At 33.2% G+C, this 18,699-nt stretch overlaps 1 protein-coding gene across 1 annotated transcript; it reads right to left on the bottom strand.

The window, feature by feature from the left end:
• Nucleotides 1–3,929: 3,929 nt before the first annotated feature.
• LOC130657717 (CDC42 small effector protein 2-A-like) lies at nucleotides 3,930–12,042 on the bottom strand. The gene is made up of 5 exons (XM_057460728.1): nucleotides 11,849–12,042; nucleotides 6,320–6,373; nucleotides 6,168–6,212; nucleotides 5,461–5,669; nucleotides 3,930–4,944 (listed from the first exon to the last, which is right to left on the bottom strand). The coding sequence occupies exons 1-4, from the start codon at nucleotides 11,900–11,902 to the stop codon at nucleotides 5,484–5,486; spliced, it is 339 nt and encodes a 112-aa protein (XP_057316711.1). The 5' UTR covers nucleotides 11,903–12,042; the 3' UTR covers nucleotides 3,930–4,944; nucleotides 5,461–5,483.
• Between the last annotated feature and the right edge of the window lie 6,657 nt (nucleotides 12,043–18,699).

Below are 18,699 nucleotides of genomic sequence, written 5' to 3'. Positions count from 1 at the left end.
TATGCCTTATATATACCCTTATGCCAAAAAACTCTATGTTAGCATATATATATAGGTATCGCTACATATGAAACGGTATTAGATATTCACAAAGCATACGGACTGTTAAATGAAGCTCCCAGCATAAAACGGAAATTGTGTTTACATAAAAGATGGCTGTTCTTTTTGAGTATTCTCTACTCTTTCATTCAAAATAAATCTTTAAAAAAACATTTGAAGAAGAGCATGGTTTTATAAATTAATCATAGCAAGGTTCTGTAAGGTTTTTTCATGTTTTATTTTCAGTTTTGATTATGTTTTATAGCTAGCATCATAAAAAGCCAACCACCACCAACAACTAGCTCGCTAGCTAGGAATATATATATATATATATGTAGCCATGTTCTTTATACCTAGCTAAGTCTCCAGTTTATATTTAAGTGACTAGCTATTAGCTGCTGTAGCTAGCTAATGCTAGCTTTAAACTAAAGATTCTAAAGTATATATATTCCCACAAAACCCATCAAACGTTATTAACCCTGAAGATTTTAAACATTTTCCTGGGTTTTTTTGGTTTGCGAAGTTCTTTTCCTCCAAATATTCTGAAAATAAAGTTCAGAAATTACTTATTTTTAAAATGTAAATTTAATTTGTTTCAAATTGTGGTTTTGACATTTTCATGTAAGAATTTGTGGGCAAAAACCTTAATCAGCATGCTAAAAGAACTGACTTTTCTTAATTTAGAATTACTAAACACAACCATTTTCTTACATTTAGTGTAAACTTTTGTGCGTATGGCTTAGAATTACTGCTCTTACCATCTGACAAATGCGAAAATTAGTCGGAAAAAAGTTTTTAAAAGCATTTCAACATACATCTCACCCATAAAATTTAAATCACTCAAAACGCCACATATATACAAAGAAGCTGATCAATGTCAAACACAAATCTCTCTCATTGTATATGTCAAAATCAGTTAATTGCAAACCCTGCCAAAGGTTGACACAAAATGTGAAAAATAAACAATAAATTTTGCCTAAGTAGAAATTTTTATCTAAGGTGTTAAAAAGGGATTTGCAAGGATAAATTATAATGCAATAAAACATTATTTGACATATTACATACGGTCCTTCCTCACCAAACTTTAGACAAAATGCCAACAAAATAATGGTGTTTAAATCTAAAATTAATAAAGTCCTTTTAGCAATTTGCATGCTGTTTTACCATCAATAAAGTAAACAAAATTTCAAATCTCACATAGTATTCTGTCACAAATTTTCATAAAATATATATATAAGTCATAATGAGTCATGTTAAACAACAGCAATCAATCTGAATATAAGTTCATTTTATGTCAATTTTTGCACCAATTTTGCAACACAAAATACAAATTCTAAATAATACTAAAATCTCTTAATAATGGTGTTTAAATCTAAAATTAATAAAGTCCTTTTAGCAATTTGCATGCTGTTTTACCATCAATAAAGTAAACAAAATTTCAAATCTCACATAGTATTCTGTCACAAATTTTCATAAAATATATATATAAGTCATAATGAGTCATGTTAAACAACAGCAATCAATCTGAATATAAGTTCATTTTATGTCAATTTTTGCACCAATTTTGCAACACAAAATACAAATTCTAAATAATACTAAAATCTCTTATTTTGGTCCTTCGCATACCGACGGTCTCCCACAAAAGTTTAATCAAAATGTAAAAAATGAGAGGTAACGACAAAATGCGAAAATTAGTCGGAAAGAAGTTTCCAAAAGCATTTCAACATACATCTCACCCATAAAATTTAAATCACTTAAAACGCCACATATATACAAAAAAGCTGATCAATGTCAAACACAAATCTCTCTCATTGTATATGTTAAAATCAAGAAAAGTCAGTTCTTTTAGCTCGCTAGCTAGGAATATATATATATATATATGTAGCCATGTTCTTTATACCTAGCTAAGTCTCCAGTTTAGAATTACTATTCTGTAATTCTGTAATTCTGTAATTCTGTAATTCTGTAATATGAGATAATATGAGACTCAAATTATATAATTATCAATTATATAATTATATAATTATATAATTCTGTAATATGTGCCGAAATAATTAAATTTTGCAAACTTTGATTTTGTTGTTACCTCTCATTTTTTACATTTTGATTAAACTTTTGTGGGAGACCGTCGGTATGCGAAGGACCAAAATAAGAGATTTTAGTATTATTTAGAATTTGTATTTTGTGTTGCAAAATTGGTGCAAAAATTGACATAAAATGAACTTATATATAGATTGATTGCTGTTGTTTAACATGACTCATTATGACTTATATATATATTTTATGAAAATTTGTGACAGAATACTATGTGAGATTTGTTGTTTACTTTATTGATGGTAAAACAGCACGCAAATTGCTAAAAGGACTTTAATAATTTTAGATTTAAACACCGTTATTTTGTTGGCATTTTGTCTAAAGTTTGGTGAGGAAGGACCGTATGCAATATATCAAATAATGTTTTATTGCATTATAATTTATCCTTGCAAATCCCTTTTTAACACCTTAGATAAAAATTTCTACTTAGGCAAAATTTATTGTTTATTTTTCACATTTTGTGTCAACCTTTGGCAGGGTTTGCAATAAACTAACTGACTATTATACAATGAGAGGGATTTGTGTTTGACATTGATCAGCTTTTTTGTATATATGTGGCGTTTTGAGTGATTTAAATTTTATGGGTGAGATGTATGTTGAAATGCTTTTTAAAAACTTTTTTCCGAATAATTTTCGCATTTGTCAGATGGTCAGAGCAAGTAATTTTAGTAGATTTAGATTTTAAATGTCACATATGTACTGCAGTTGTTGAAAACCTTTAATATTTTTGGTCATTTATATAATAATGCAGATGTAAGATGCGCACTGCTGTATTGTTTGTTTTTTGATGGACATATATCTGCTACATAAATTAAATGGAATACAGTGGATTCTTCCACGGGAAACAGCTACATAAATTAAATGGAATACAGTGGATTCTTCCACGGGAAACAGCTAGTATAGATTGATTGCTGTTGTTTAACATGACTCATTATGACTTATATATATATTTTATGAAAATTTGTGACAGAATACTATGTGAGATTTGTTGTTTACTTTATTGATGGTAAAACAGCACGCAAATTGCTAAAAGGACTTTAATAATTTTAGATTTAAACACCGTTATTTTGTTGGCATTTTGTCTAAAGTTTGGTGAGGAAGGACCGTATGCAATATATCAAATAATGTTTTATTGCATTATAATTTATCCTTGCAAATCCCTTTTTAACACCTTAGATAAAAATTTCTACTTAGGCAAAATTTATTGTTTATTTTTCACATTTTGTGTCAACCTTTGGCAGGGTTTGCAATAAACTAACTGACTATTATACAATGAGAGGGATTTGTGTTTGACATTGATCAGCTTTTTTGTATATATGTGGCGTTTTGAGTGATTTAAATTTTATGGGTGAGATGTATGTTGAAATGCTTTTTAAAAACTTTTTTCCGAATAATTTTCGCATTTGTCAGATGGTCAGAGCAAGTAATTTTAGTAGATTTAGATTTTAAATGTCACATATGTACTGCAGTTGTTGAAAACCTTTAATATTTTTGGTCATTTATATAATAATGCAGATGTAAGATGCGCACTGCTGTATTGTTTGTTTTTTGATGGACATATATCTGCTACATAAATTAAATGGAATACAGTGGATTCTTCCACGGGAAACAGCTACATAAATTAAATGGAATACAGTGGATTCTTCCACGGGAAACAGCTAGTATAAAGTAGTGCACGAAAATTTAAGGGCAAAATATTATAGGGCGTAAAATTAACAGGGCGTAAAATTTAAAAATATAAGCTAGTTTATAGGAATGTTATAATGTCTCAATGTGGGTCAATAAATAAGGACAGGTAAATTATTGGAATCATTTATTTTACGTTCATGATCAACTTATAAAAATAAACTCGTAGCTACCCTTGTCAATCAATCTTTTTTAAAAAAATTCCCAAGTAACTAATAGGAAATAAGAATGATAGTATAACCCAATCCAAAATCGTGCACCTGCATTGAAAAGATTGAGACTTGAGACATGTTAAATAAATAATCGTGGGTTAATCGAAAGTAATTCTACTCTGGGAAAAATTTGTTAGATACCACTCAAGAGTCTTGCAATTTCAGATAAATAGAAAGGTAGTTTTAATACGATAGTAACCCAACCTGTTCTCATATTTTTTTAATTATACCAAAAAGTATCTGTTGTTGTAATGGTCACACGTTCTATGAAAAACTTTCAAATCTAAAATCTAAAAAGTATATCACTAAATGTCATGAAATTGTACCAAAAAGCGCCCCGTTAGTGAAATGACACATGAAATCAAAGCAACAGATGAAAATGTCTCGAATTGAGCACAAATAATTTACGCATTAAAGCAAAATTATTTCTGACGAAAAAAAAGAAAATTTAAAAGTAAATCATACTTATTTTAAAAAACAATCAAACAAACAAACAAACAAACATCACCATAGTAATTGCACTAGTTTAAAAATAGACTGTTCCGAAAATAGACTTTGACATATTTCTGCGCACATGTAAGGTAGTTCCAAAGAATGGTATAAAGTTTACAGAATCGCATTTACAAGTATAAAATTAATCACAGTTTTACCTCTCTTAAAAATATGTGGTGAGTATTCAAAATATTAAAGATTTAAGAATCCCTTCGAGACGACCATCTTAAAAGAGGATAAGAAATACAAACTTTATGCAGGAAGCATTTGAAGCATTAAAAACCTCTGCGATGGAGAATCATAAAGACCAGGCGTTAAATTCAACATACCAAATACTATATAATACAATACCATTAGACAAAACATTTGGTATATATCTACTATTATACAACTATAGATGAATGAGTCGTCACTTGTAACCCTAAAAAAATAAAAACTTTCAATGGTCTAAACAAATATTGGCAACGGACCAAAAACCCTCTTTTATTTCTGAGGGGAGACATATAACTCGCCAGCACGAAATCTCAGTAATAACTTAGTTACCCAGAAAAATTAGACGAGCTTAAAATGACTCCTACAGTAGCGCTTGGTGGAAAAATTATATCTCATTCAGATAAAACCTGCCCGAGTCAGCTCCATGTAAACAGCTCTCTACAAGCAGCCTTCATGCAGACTGACAAGGTTTGACCAAAAGAAGCTTTTATTTGGTTTCACTATTTTAAAATAAAACATATGTAAAAAGAAGGGTTTCAATCCATTTAGTGCTTATGTTAGCATGTGCTGCTCTCAAAGCATCTTTTTTACTTTGTAAACAGGTCTACCTATCAGATCAAAAAAAATGGTTACACAATTTCTCTTAAGTATATGTTCGTTATCATCAACAATCATTTATTTTACAAAAACTACAACAACAGCTGCCGAATATTTTGAAATTTACCTGAACAAGGTTATTAATTAGTGTCAAGACGTATTATTTTTTGGCTCATCAGAATTTAGTGTTATCGTTATTTCGTTAGGTGACGAAGAGGTTTTTGCACTTTCTTCATTCTTTGATAAGTCGATACCATCAGGCGTGTACTGTACTGTGTTTCCAGAAGCCTGCTCATAACCACCTTTAGACTGCATTGAATTCTGAACTTGATGGACCTAAAAAAACATACCAAGCCTTACAAACGCACCACAGGTACTATAAATTACCGATTTGGTGCTTTGTGACCTTTGATAAAAGTTTTAAATAAGCACCCAGTGACCAAAATAAGAATCCCGTGACCAAAATAAGCACCAAGTGACTAAATAAGAGTCCAGTAACCACGTAAGCACATGGCAAACAAAAACAAATGTTATTTTTTATAGTACCTTTACAATAGTATTTTTTGTTAAATCGAAATGAAGTGGGAAGGTGAAAAGGCACGCTAGCATTAACTAACTTATGTCATTATTATTGTAACATTGAATAAAATAAGTTCCCAGGGCGCTTATTCGGTACTTTAGCGTATGCAAGTCAACTTCATCTTTTCACTTACTCTTGCTATATGTCGTACGTTGAATTACAGAATATATATTTGCTACCTGCAGGACAACGACATGAAGGAGTTCAACAAAAGGAAAACAACATCACAGCTGATGTCAAAAAAAAGAACTTACATCAAAACCTGAAGCAATTTCCCCAGATCCAATGTGTCCGGTGTGCTAAAAACAAAACTATGTTCTTAAACAAATACTGGCAGGAAGTTCTTTAGCTGAAGCATGCCACAGATGTGGTGACAAGACAGGTATTAAAGTACACAAAAACATACCTGGAAATTTGTTGGTAACCCTATTTGTGATCTGTCAATCTTTGGTCTGCGCCTCTATAATAAAGTAAAAAGATTTTCTTAGCACTTTTATCTATGTCAAAACTTTCACCAAGTATATACTAATTCAAAAGCTTGATAGGTATCTGCAGCTCAGGAATGTTTGACTTATGTCCAATAGGTTGTAAGTTCGATCCCCACAAAACGCTGATGTTTAGTTGAACAGAAATTTCGAAGTTCTGTATAGCTCAAATTGAAAGCTTTGTGGTATCTCCTGGAAACATTTAACAGGGCTATTACCTTATGAAATTATGGAGATTAACCATGAAAGATATTTCTTTAGAAGAACTTTCCACAGTGGTCATCAACAGTATCACAAAAGTGTATTGATACAGGCAGCCCTTAAAATTAGCGTCGGGATTCGGCATTAATTGTCGACGTAAAATACGAAGCTACCGTAGTTGCGACGGTAAAAAAAATGCCGAGGACGATTTAAGAAGAACTACTTTGTCCATCACTAACATACTGCCAAGCAGTGAGCAGGATTTGATCCGCGGTCCCCAGAACTGGGAGCCGCAGACGAACCCACTACACTACGTGTGGCAATATGTTAGTGATGAACTCAGATAGTTTATCCGGATGGTGTGTATACATATAGGTGAATATTTATCATAGCACATCCATATTTCATTCTCATCAGAGAATGCTTCACCCCGATCAGACCTCTACTCATGACGGGCGAGTATAATGCGTGTAAGTCATATTGAAGAAGAACTACTTTGTTCATCACTAACATACTGCCAAGCAGTGAGCTGGATTTGATCCGCGGTCCCCAGAACTGGAAGCCGCAGACGAACCCACTACACTACGTGCAGCAATATGTTAGTGATGAACTCAGATAGTTTATCCGGATGGTGTGTATACATATAGGTGAATATTTATCATAGCACATCCGTATTTCATTCTCATCAGAGGGTTCGTCTGCGGCTCGTGAATGATGAAATTTATTGCCAGCTGAAAAATTTCACTACAAAAAATATTGCCGACGCAATGCCGACGCAAATCGGTTGAAATGTATCTCACGTTGGCAGTTTTATCGCCGGCGTAAAAAATTCTAATTTTAAGGGCTGACAGGAAAAATTTGCTATATACTAAAGCACTAACTAATCACATCCCATCACAAGGACAAAATAAATCTATTGCACCCAATTATCACCTAATTGCCTTAAAGGGGCTACCAACAGGTTAAAATGCTTACATTCCGCATATCCCGTGCACATATTAAAAACGCATTTCCTGGATTTTTAATATGTGTGCGGGATATGCGGAATGTGTTTTCGAAAAGTAAATTACAAAGAAATATTTCAGTAAGACTCATTCTGGATGAAAACATGACCAAGGCTGGAGAAGATAAAAATTCTAGATATCTATATGTTTGAGTCTGTAAATTACATACATGCCGGAAAAATAGCCATTTTTGTTTTTCGCCACCCCCAACTCGACTTTCGTGTAAGTCACCAGAGTCGAAAACCAACAGCCGTTCCGTAGCCCCTTTAACATCATACTAACATGACTTCTGCTCTGGTGACTCTTGCTTGAGTCAACTCCTAAAGCAACATTGTTTTGTGTCTTATGGACCACAAAGTAAATTGTGATGTTATTTATTTCGACTTAACAAAAGACCTTTGATAATGTCTTAAAGAAAACTTGAAAACAACATAGAAATATATAACTTTATCAAAGCTTTCCATACAAACCACACACAATCAGTTGTTGCTGAAGTAGTTAAATCCATGCCTCAGATATTTTGCAAGGTCCTTTGCTGGTGACACAAGAGTCACCACAGGCATCACATCACTAAGAGACATGAATTAAACCTATATGAAATAAATTTGGAGCACAAGAAAATGGTGCAAACAATAACCTCAAACTCTACACCACTTATCTCATCCTATCTGAAGTAAAAGATCTTGGTACTTTACGCATTAAAACCTATCAGAAGCAAAAACATGACCTCTTTAGATCCTTTGAACATTTCACATTAAAATTTGGGGGAAATCGACATTCCGTTACCATTGTGGATCCTAAGTTGTTGATAGCGTGAACAATTTTTTGTTAGCCAAGGGTTTCATTAATATATTTTTCAGATTGATTGTCAGTCATTTTTTTAATTTTTCACTTGTGTGCCAAGTTCATACTGCTATGCTTTTTATTAAAGGGAACCTGAGGTATAAAATGATGTTGGACTTAAATATAGAGCTTAAAAAGTTAGCTAACAAGTCTTTTTAATTTTTTTAAAAAGCTCTTTTTGTTCTCAAAATATTGACATTTAAAGAATTTCAGATTTAATTATGCTGCATGAATTATGATGTCATATTTCAGTAATAGCAAATTTAGACATTTTCTTTCATTAGTAATTTTAGACCTGTTAAGGGGTGTACATTCAAACTTTATCAATGCATAGATATTATAAAGGCTAATTGATTAACATAATTTTTTTGCCAAAATGACACTTGTTTCCTCGTCCCAGGCCTCTCAATTTTTTTGCTGACGAATTCATAACTTGGGATCTGCATGTCGGTTTGCAATCAAACTTTGAGAGTAAACATATAGGGCTTATACAAGCTTACCCACAAAATTTGATTCCCTTTCATAGCAAAATTTTATGTGATCAAAATCAATAGCTGATTATATGGTTATACAATCCAGTTGATTAGTTGAAAAAATATATATTTATTTGGATTGTAGCCAGAACTTAGACTCCTTGAAAGCCTTTAACTCGTTCCTAGCACTTTAAGCTATTATCAATAAAAAGATTGTGTACATTAGAGATAGGCAGTTGTTTCTTCACAAGCATTTATTTTGAAGGATATTAGTGTAGGGCAGAAGGTTAACAGGAACTTAGTGTTCAGGCAGTGATGCAAAGTTTGCATAGAAATCTAAAATCATTAGAATACATATTTATTTGCATTCATAGAGTAAAAAGAGTTTTGCTCTTTGTTATCAGTATTTCAGTAATCGCTACCCTATTATCGTTACCCTAACAAAAAAATGGAGGCAACAAGAAACCTGTAATTGTTCCCCTTAAACAATATACCTTTAAACATCAAAATTTTGTGGCCTGTAGATCAAGAGATCATCTGTTCACTATGTGAAAACCATTGAAGACATGATACCTAATGTAAGTTTGAAATACAAAGTTATATGCATGTCAGACATGGAAGAAATTGTAAACTGCCTAGTGGATCTTATAGCTTAATGATTGAATTCATTCTACAAATCTACGGTGTCCAACTGTCCAACTTGGTATCAAAATGTATACGCAATCTTTCAAAAACTACTTTGTTGTTTTTAAGCAAAATCTTGGTAAAAATTCTTTTGCAGGTCCGAGATGAACCACACCTCTTAGAAGAGCTGATTTGAATTCTATTTTAAATATGTACCTATTGTCTTTCCTTTGGAGGACTTGCTTTCTAGGCTATAAACATTACTTTTTGATAAATTAAATTATAAAAAATCATTCCTTTTTCAACGCTTTCTTTCTTGTGACAGGAGATCTCCAATGGACAAAACTTTAGTTACTCATACACAAATCAAATAAAAGAATCATTCAGCATATCAAAACATTCATAATGGTGCTAGACCATGTTTTTTTACAAAAGATGTGTCCAAAATAAAGGAGCATGACTGCATCGATTTGAACTTTTTAAAGACATTTTTAAACATTCATTGTGCCATAATATATACAATGGCAAATGTATTTCTTATGTTGTAAGCAAGATTTTGCATCACATATTGTTTTTCTTTCAAGTACACAAAGATGTTCGGTTAATAAAATTCAGAAGCCACATAGACCCTAACTTTCATGAAATATGTACTTGAATGGATTTTTCAAAATGTAAACAGCTGCAAGTGTCCTGCATATCTGTGCATTTAATTAAATACACATTGAGCATAGTTTTTAAAGACATTGTTTTAATAAAGATTGAAATTGAATATACATGGCTCTTTTGTCATCATCATCATTCTCGGCTTAACGTCCGTTTTTCATGCTAGCATGGGTTGGCGGGGTATATTAATGACCCTCTTCCAATTTGATCTAGACTGCGTTAGATCTAAACTCAACTTCCTCTGTATCAAGTCTGTCCTTATAAACTCCTGCCAAGTCTTTCTCGGTCTTTTGTGAGTTGTATCTCCTTGTCTTTTATGCCTCCATGTTTAAATTGGAACAGTTTAAATAATAATAATTTGTTCAATAAATATAAAGTTAAGTTCTGGTTCTCACAAATGAGTTTTCTGGCTTTTCCGCAGTGTCTCACTGCATGTAATAATTGTTGAAATTTAATTCTGTTTTTGGCATTTTTGTCACCAAGTCAGTCCTTATATGAAAACCCTCTTACAAAAACTGAGAATTGTTAAAGAAAGTCACACCTGCAACCATCTCCTCAACGTGACTAACGTCCGTTACATCACAACCGTTACATAAAATCCAAAAAATAATATTTCTTACCACTGAAGTAATTTTTTATTTTTGTGATGTGCTTTGTATATTCCGCAATAGCACCCACTCCTTTGCTACTTACATGATAACATTATTTCTTTCTGGGAGTGATATTAGATCGTTGGCAAAAATAATTAGCTCCATATGCTACAACTGTATTCTATTTCGGGGTATATGCTACAACTATATCTACCTTGAGAGTTGACTTATTTAGAGAGGTTACCAATAATCCGCATACACCGTAAAAGTGGAGGCGTTTTTAAGTGACTTTGGTGTTCTCAGAATAGTTAAGAAACATACATAGATACATCTAATTGCTGAGGCATATGCCAAAGTGTAGTTTAAAACTTCTATTTTGAGCATTAAAACCTGACCATACAAAAGTTATTTTTTTTGCATCTTTAGTTAACTGTAACATGTATATACTTGCAGAACTGACTTGTTTTAAGCAAATGGATTAAGGTGGTTAGGGAAGATAACTTATACAAAACAACCAAGTCTTGAAGTGTATGACGTTTTGATTTTGAATCAAGAATAAGGAACATGTGCATGTATGTTCACAGGCAAAAAATATAAACAACATATAGATCGCATCGATCAAAAGTATCACGTAAAAAAGAGTCTATGACGTTGCGCTTGGGCTATTTTTTGAATAAAACTTGCCTTTTTTGCTGATAATTTTTGAACTTACCCGAATTATTACTGAACTGGCCCAAATTATTGCCGAAATTCAAAACAGCACTTTTAATATCGTTAACTCCGCCACAAAAACGCAACCTCAAAAGGATTTAAAATTGTGTGACATTATTGACTACATATTTATCAATTAAATTGTTTCAAATGAAGCCTTTTTTATTCTCTACACCAACAAACTTTCTGGACAACATTTTCTCTAATACTATGGCAGAATACCCTCCAAAGGCTAAAGCAAGAGTGCAAATGAGAAGACGACAAATGCCTAATTAATCATGAATGTGTTTATATGTTATAAAAGAGATGTTGTAGTTAGGAAAAACAATGCCAAAACTCACCGGTGGCGGCTGCTCATCCACACAACATGGAAAACACAACATAACTAAACTCATCTTTTTGAATTTTTATCTTTTAAATTAAATGAAATTGTGTAAATATTCGTTTAAACTCCTCGCCCTTTTTCCATCAAGTTTTCTTATGCACAACATATCGCGGCAGCCATTATGAAATAGGACCAACTAAATAATCACTACGACCACCAATAAGGTGGTTGAAAACACTGTTTTTATTCCTCAATCTCACTATTAAAACCCGCTCTTAGTTGAAGGAAAATAAATAAAGTATTCAAAAAATATTTGTCTTGTACCTGGGAGAAATAGGTTTGTGAACTTTATAATTTTTTGGTCATAAAAATAAAGGTTTTCAGATTCATCAAATTATATGGGCCGTATGTTTTTAAAGCTGAATCTTTATTGGGCTGAAATTCCGAGCGAACCGACATGAACAATTTGATTGGACTAGAGGGTTGTAAAGTAGTTCACGGCCTAGTTAATTCAATATAGTGTAAAGACGACTTAAACACCTTCCTTGGGCCACCTTTTCTTCGAATGAACACCCCTCTTTTTCGATAGATGATTAATGACCAAAGAGCGCCACATTTTTTTTAAAAAAACTCATTTGATAAAATATTCATCAAACTAACTCGTGTTGCTGAGAGAGAACGCTTATGATGGGGCTTGGTGATAAGACTAAATTGCTTTCTTCAAGTTCCAATCAGTCTTTGTATCGTTCTAGTTCCAATATATTAAATGACGTATATTTATTTACGTTTTAAGCAATACTATAATGTGCATAGATAAACAAACTTGTAACTTCGTTTTTTGGCAAAGAAAAAAGACACAATAACAACCATGGAGATACATGTAACAACAGTTTATCTGAGAACAGTTTATTGAACGATTATATCGTGAATAATACTGTCTTACAAGAATTTTCAGACAAATTTGAATTTTTTTTAGGTAGAATATTCTTCTTTCTTCTGTAGGTTGCGAAGCTGATTTGGTGCGACAGATGTTAAAATATTTTACTGCCTTTTCATTATGCTATAAGAGTGCCTTCCTCAAGGCCCATCTTTTGAGGTTCCAACATGAAATAAACGCCTCAGGGAGTATATGTGGTATCTGTAAATACATACCTTGAAGATTTTCATGTTTTTTATTAGTTGAGAAAAATATTTCTAAAACAGGACAGCTGCATTTCATTCCTTTCAACAATGTGTTGTATGTCTTTTTTTAAAGTTTTTATAAGTTAAAAAACGTCAATAACGTCAAAGGATATATGTCTATGCTTTCATATATTCGCGAATATTATTTGTTAAAAAGACATTCTAAAAAATTCTTGTTATGATCTTTTCGACTAATAAAAATATTTTTAAATGCTCTGTGTTAGTATATCAACGAGAAAATTTTGTTTAAAGTGGTTCGTATTGGTTTACTTGGGGCCATTTTAGACCTACTTTTATAAATGTAAAATGCACCAAAATACGAGTGGGAGGACTTTCTGGATAAAATGTCGGATAAAATTTTTGTCGCAGGAAATTACCCAGTGTCTCCTTTGTCTTGTTTCTTGAGGTGTTATTACGGAGCGGAAGAAGCAAAAAAACCCTGGGAACGAGGTTGTGAACTATAGTTTTGTGAGTATACTGATACATCGGACAAAATTTTCGTCACTTTAAAAAAAAATTAGTCACTTTTGTCCGATACGCAATTTTTTTGTCCGATACCAACCCGATCTTAGGACCAGTTGTCTCTTTGTATATCTGACGCTGTCATAAGCGCAATGCCAATGAGAGACAAAAAGCCCTGATTTTCAAGAACGTTGTCTTTAAGAAAGACTGTTGCTTTATCCCTGAATCTTGTTTTGTTGGCCGATAAATCACATAACTTCTTATTCCACGAACGGAATATTTTGCTGTAAATTTAAAGTCAGATAAAGCAGTAGACATTTCGAATGAAAAGTCGAGAAGTTTTTGTAAACATGTATTTGTTTATAAAATAATTTCTCGATATTTTAAAAAAAGTACAAATTTTCCGTTATAAAATTTATTTAAAACAATATTTATAAAAATGGAAGATTTTGTTGATTTGAATGAACCACAAAATAACCTTCAGAATGTTGTCCAGAAAACCTTACTTGAACTGTCGCACCAAATCAGCTCTTGCACTAAGTGGAGTCACTTATGAATTTAAAAAAAAAAGATTTTTTACATAGGCGTTTTGAAAAACTATACAGTATAAATTTATATTTTACAGTTTAAGTTTAATTTGAAGTTTGCAGCATCGAGCATGCGCAGAAACGCCTAACTCAACCAATGTATCAACTCGAACGAAACCACTGTTTGACCATTCTCCCGGACCGTATAGGTTCCAATATTTCAGTTGCTAGGAGTAACTTGAATAAACACGGGCGGTTTTTCGGTTGTCGGATCTTTACTACTCGTAAACAAGTAAACATTTCCGGATTTGTCAGCGGAAAAGAAATTTAACGGATTCCATGGAGAAAAAGAAAGACTAAATAAATAAATAAATAAATAAATAAATGTTATCATGATACTTTGTTTCTCAGTATTTAATATTTAGATTTAAATTAGGATTAGTTATAAAAGACTTACGCAGTAACAGGTTCATAACTTGAATTTGCAATCATACTTCGTAGTGGTTGTAATGTCCATGTATCCCACATCCTAGCGGTAGAATGATAAGTAAACAAAAATTAAGCTAATAAACAAAGGAACGAACGAACGAACGAAGGGACGAACGGACGAACGAACAAACGAGACTGAACGAACGAAACTGAACGAGCAAACGAACAAATAAAGGCTTGTTTCTTCGAACGAACAATTTACTCACCTGATCATCCCATTATCCAAACCCGCAGCAATGACATTGACAGCCACACCATCAGGCAACGATGAAAACGCAAGACAGTTGACTCGCACATCACTTATTCTTCCAATTGCTTTCGCATTTACCGTCCACAGATATATAATACCATATGAATCTTAAAAAAGAGTTTTTAAAAAAGCCTCTTATAGTCTTCTTTCGCAAGCGATATATTAACCTTTCTTCCATTTAACCCCGTGGGGTCAGAGGCAGGAGTTAATTAAATTGGATTTATTTTTAAGAAATTTAAATATTTTAAATAATCTAAATATAATTCCTTTTTTTGGAGTAGGGAAAAATAGAAGTTAAAGGCCATGAATTTACCTTTATTGCAAGCAGTTGCAATGTCACCAGATGCATCACTTATGGTGACGCAGTGTATTGATGACTCGTGTTCAGGTATACTGCGAATGTAACATAACCTACAAATAAATAAACAAAAAGTTTCCATTGTTTACACTCCTTCACCACACATCACGGGTTTATTTATCAACGTCGTTAATTTATCAGTAACAGCTCGTTGACGTCACCATAACAATTAAACCGCCATCACAATCATGTAAGGACAACTATGACAAACATGTCGTATCCAAGAGGCGTACTTGTAACCTTAGCAACACGTTATTACACCATCATGAATTTTAATTATTTTTTTGTTTTCAACACGGAATTCAGTGTAATACGAGTAAGGGGCATCCAGTTAAGTGTAAGAAATCACTCACCTGTTAAGGTCCCATAGTATTGCAGTCGCATCCATTGAAGTTGTAACGGCAATGCTGTACGCTTGACAAACTTTGATCGAAGTAATGGCGTCACTATGTCCGAGTAAATTTTGTTTGGCACCCACTACGTCCAATGAAGGCTAAGAGTAATGAAGCACAAGTTAGAAAGTCGTATACACTTCTTCTTCATAAGCACATAAAAAATTCGGAAACAAGCTCGGGTGGATTTATCATTGTGCCTAAACTTTCTTAGAGTAAACTTGAGGCTACTCATAACTTTTATGCATATAAAAACATACAGTAACAGAGAAAAACATACCAACAAATGTTTAAAAACCTACCCCGTCTATAGAAAATCTCACCGGCCAGACATTTAACACACCGGATGTTCCACCAACAAGGAGAATCTCTGCGCCCGGCACATATTCACAGCATGTCACATCATCCGGGCGCATTGGATTAAACGCAGTTTTAATATTCGAGTTTGACGAATGAACACGGAGTAACATATCACTATACCCCCAGGACAACATTCCGATTTTTGGGTTCACTTGGTGCAAATTTTTGTGTGCTAGGATGCAAATGTCATCTCCACATAAGTAAGCAGATAGGCTGTTAGATGATGCGATGATCTTTCTAGTTTGAAATGTGTAAGTCTGCACCCAATAGACCACTGGCGGTGGGTGACTAGGAGAACCACAATAATCCCCCCATTGAACGCCTTGTACTGTATCAATAGGAGATGGAATCATTGCTAAAAAATATATACATATATTAAAAAAAATAAAAAATATAAAAATATTAAGTAATGGTATATCGTAGTAAAGATTGTTTTATCCCCATTCTCAGTTTAACCGCTCACATTCGGCAAAATGTTTAACCTGTAAAGTTCCTAATATTTGTGAACTTGCTGTGTTCCGTTTGCTCCATTTTTTGAGCATAAAAGATGACAACATAGGAACCATTGAGCAAACAAAATAATGGTCAGCAGCAAGAACAAGTGTTGTCAGAAATATGACGTCACAGCAAAATTGCTATCGTCAGCAATCTTCTTAATTCACGCCCACGATACCAACCCCCTCCAAAAAAAAAGCGCCTATTGATACAAAATAAAACAGTAAGTAGAGCTGTCAAGAGCCAAAGAACTGCTCCCACTTATCGAAAATAAAAATAATCGAATTTTCTTGTAATTGGGACTTTGCAAAAAGAGGTGAAAATGTCCCACATGTCGGAAAGTTTTGAAGTTAATTTCGTTTAGGGCTAACTTCCAACACTAGCAAAAGTATCACATACCCAGAACTTCACTTAAAGCTAGTGTACTGTAAAATTAATTACTTACTTTTTCTTTCAACAAGTTGTAAAGTCTGTTTAGGTGAATCTCTTTCTTTTGGCAAATTTAACATCAGTCCCTCCATCGTATGTGGGATAAAAGACTGCTGTTTGGTAAATCTTTTCGGATGCGGAGATGTAAACAGCTGCAACGGAGTTTGACCGTATGTTTCAATCATTGTTTGCAAAGCTCGGCGATGTATCTTGTCAGTGATAGCATTAACATCAACACCAAAGTAGGTCTAAAGAAGAAGTGTTTAGAAATAAAAAACATAAGGATACACGTTTATATGAGTAAACAAAGAATAAAAAAACAAAAGTTCATAATCATGCAAATGAAATTTCAAGATGGGGATATTCTAAGATATTCTGAACTATTTGCCTGATTTTATCTTGAATATTTTTATAGGTTATAATCTTAGAAATAAAAGCGTGTCAAACCAAACATATAAGAAATTAATATAAAAAGAAGAACAGGATCTCTGCTTATAAGTGTATTGACCCGTTCTCTTTGCTCACGAGCACCTTCGCGCGTATTTTTTTTCGCGCAAGTTTTGGATAATTTTTTTTTATTATTGTTTTTTACCGCCTTAGGCTACTTAAACTGATGGCCCTTTGTTCTACATGAAACATTTTGTAAGTTCAAGATAATAATGTACAACTATTTACTCCTATTTATTTATTTATTTGAAATGATGGAACAACATTGTAGAAGTTCTGTACAAACAGGTTACTGGCGAACTCGAAAGGTATAGGGAACAAAATTACGCGCGAACAAAAATCTGAAATCTTTTAGCATGCAAGGGCTTTTCATTATAGGTTATAATCTTAGGAAAAAAAAGCGTGCCAAACCTGACATATAAGAGATTAATATGAAAAGCAGAACAGGATCTAATAGAGTGATGAGTGACGAGTTTTCCAACGACAATAGCTACTTACAGCTGGGTGAAATACATTTGTTGCTTTAATAGCAGGAACGCCAATCTGCTTGAAACCAAACACTAAATCAATCCAGTTGTGAAGATAAGACGAAACGTGGCTGGATTCCAAAGCCTGAAATGTAAAAAAACAAATAAATAAAATTATAAGCATGATTGCCAAAATAATGGTTCTTCGTAACATTAAACTTAAACACAACATAATTTAAAACATCTCCGCAACCAGCTAACATTTCTTATTCCACGTCGGCTAAAACTTGTGTTTGACGTCGACAATTTCTATTTTGGACAACGGTTAACTTCAGAGAGAAAATTTTTGGAAGTTCAAGTAAGATCTACCTTGAATTAAAACCACACAGGAAAAACTTGACGACATGAATTAAGAATTTTTGTTGACTTGTCGGCATTCGCCTCTGCAATTGCCAAATGCCAACGTGTATAATAAGGCTGCCAGCGTACAAAATTTAGAAATCCGCTACTTTCTCTGCACTCTACTGCCAGGACTCTAACGCGACGGGTGCTCATGCTATGTTAGGGGTGTTCATTCGGGATTGATTACTTCTTCTTTAAAGAACTACGGTATTTATTTAATAAACATGACTATCTACCTGCATGTGTATCATTGTAAACAAACGAGGATCGTTGTTTGACCATGTCGGTAAGTTGACATCACGAACGGGTTCTTTGGTCTGTCGCACGCCCATGTTGTACTCTATACATACAAGAAACAAAAAAATCGATTTTAAACTTAAGATATCAATTGTACCCATGGTGCAGAACTAAACATAAGTTTATCCCTGGTGTTTGGAAATATAGTTTTAGAAATTTTTTTTGTATATCAAACAAAAAATATCCCGCATTTTGACCCGCATTTCTCTATATTATAATACCGGCATACGTCTGACTGTCTGTCACGCAAAATGGTACCGCAAGTAGCGAGATGTGCGTAATGCAATATATAAAAAAGACGGGCAAAACC

This window comes from Hydractinia symbiolongicarpus, chromosome 9 (assembly GCF_029227915.1).
Source record: "Hydractinia symbiolongicarpus strain clone_291-10 chromosome 9, HSymV2.1, whole genome shotgun sequence".
Lineage (NCBI taxonomy): Eukaryota > Metazoa > Cnidaria > Hydrozoa > Anthoathecata > Hydractiniidae > Hydractinia > Hydractinia symbiolongicarpus.
The sequence above is the reverse complement of the archived record's forward strand: the minus strand, read 5'-3'. Positions and strand labels throughout refer to the sequence as shown.

Excerpts from the sequence above, each read along its gene's own strand:
- LOC130657717 (XM_057460728.1), bottom strand. The coding sequence starts at position 11,902 with ATGAGTTTAGTTATGTTGTGTTTTCCATGTTGTGTGGATGAGCAGCCG. Across the intron at positions 6,374-11,848 it reads TGGATGAGCAGCCGCCACCG|AGGCGCAGACCAAAGATTGA; the intron begins GTGAGTTTTGGC and ends ACTTTATTATAG. Across the intron at positions 5,670-6,167 it reads AAATTGCTTCAGGTTTTGAT|GTCCATCAAGTTCAGAATTC; the intron begins GTAAGTTCTTTT and ends ATGTTTTTTTAG.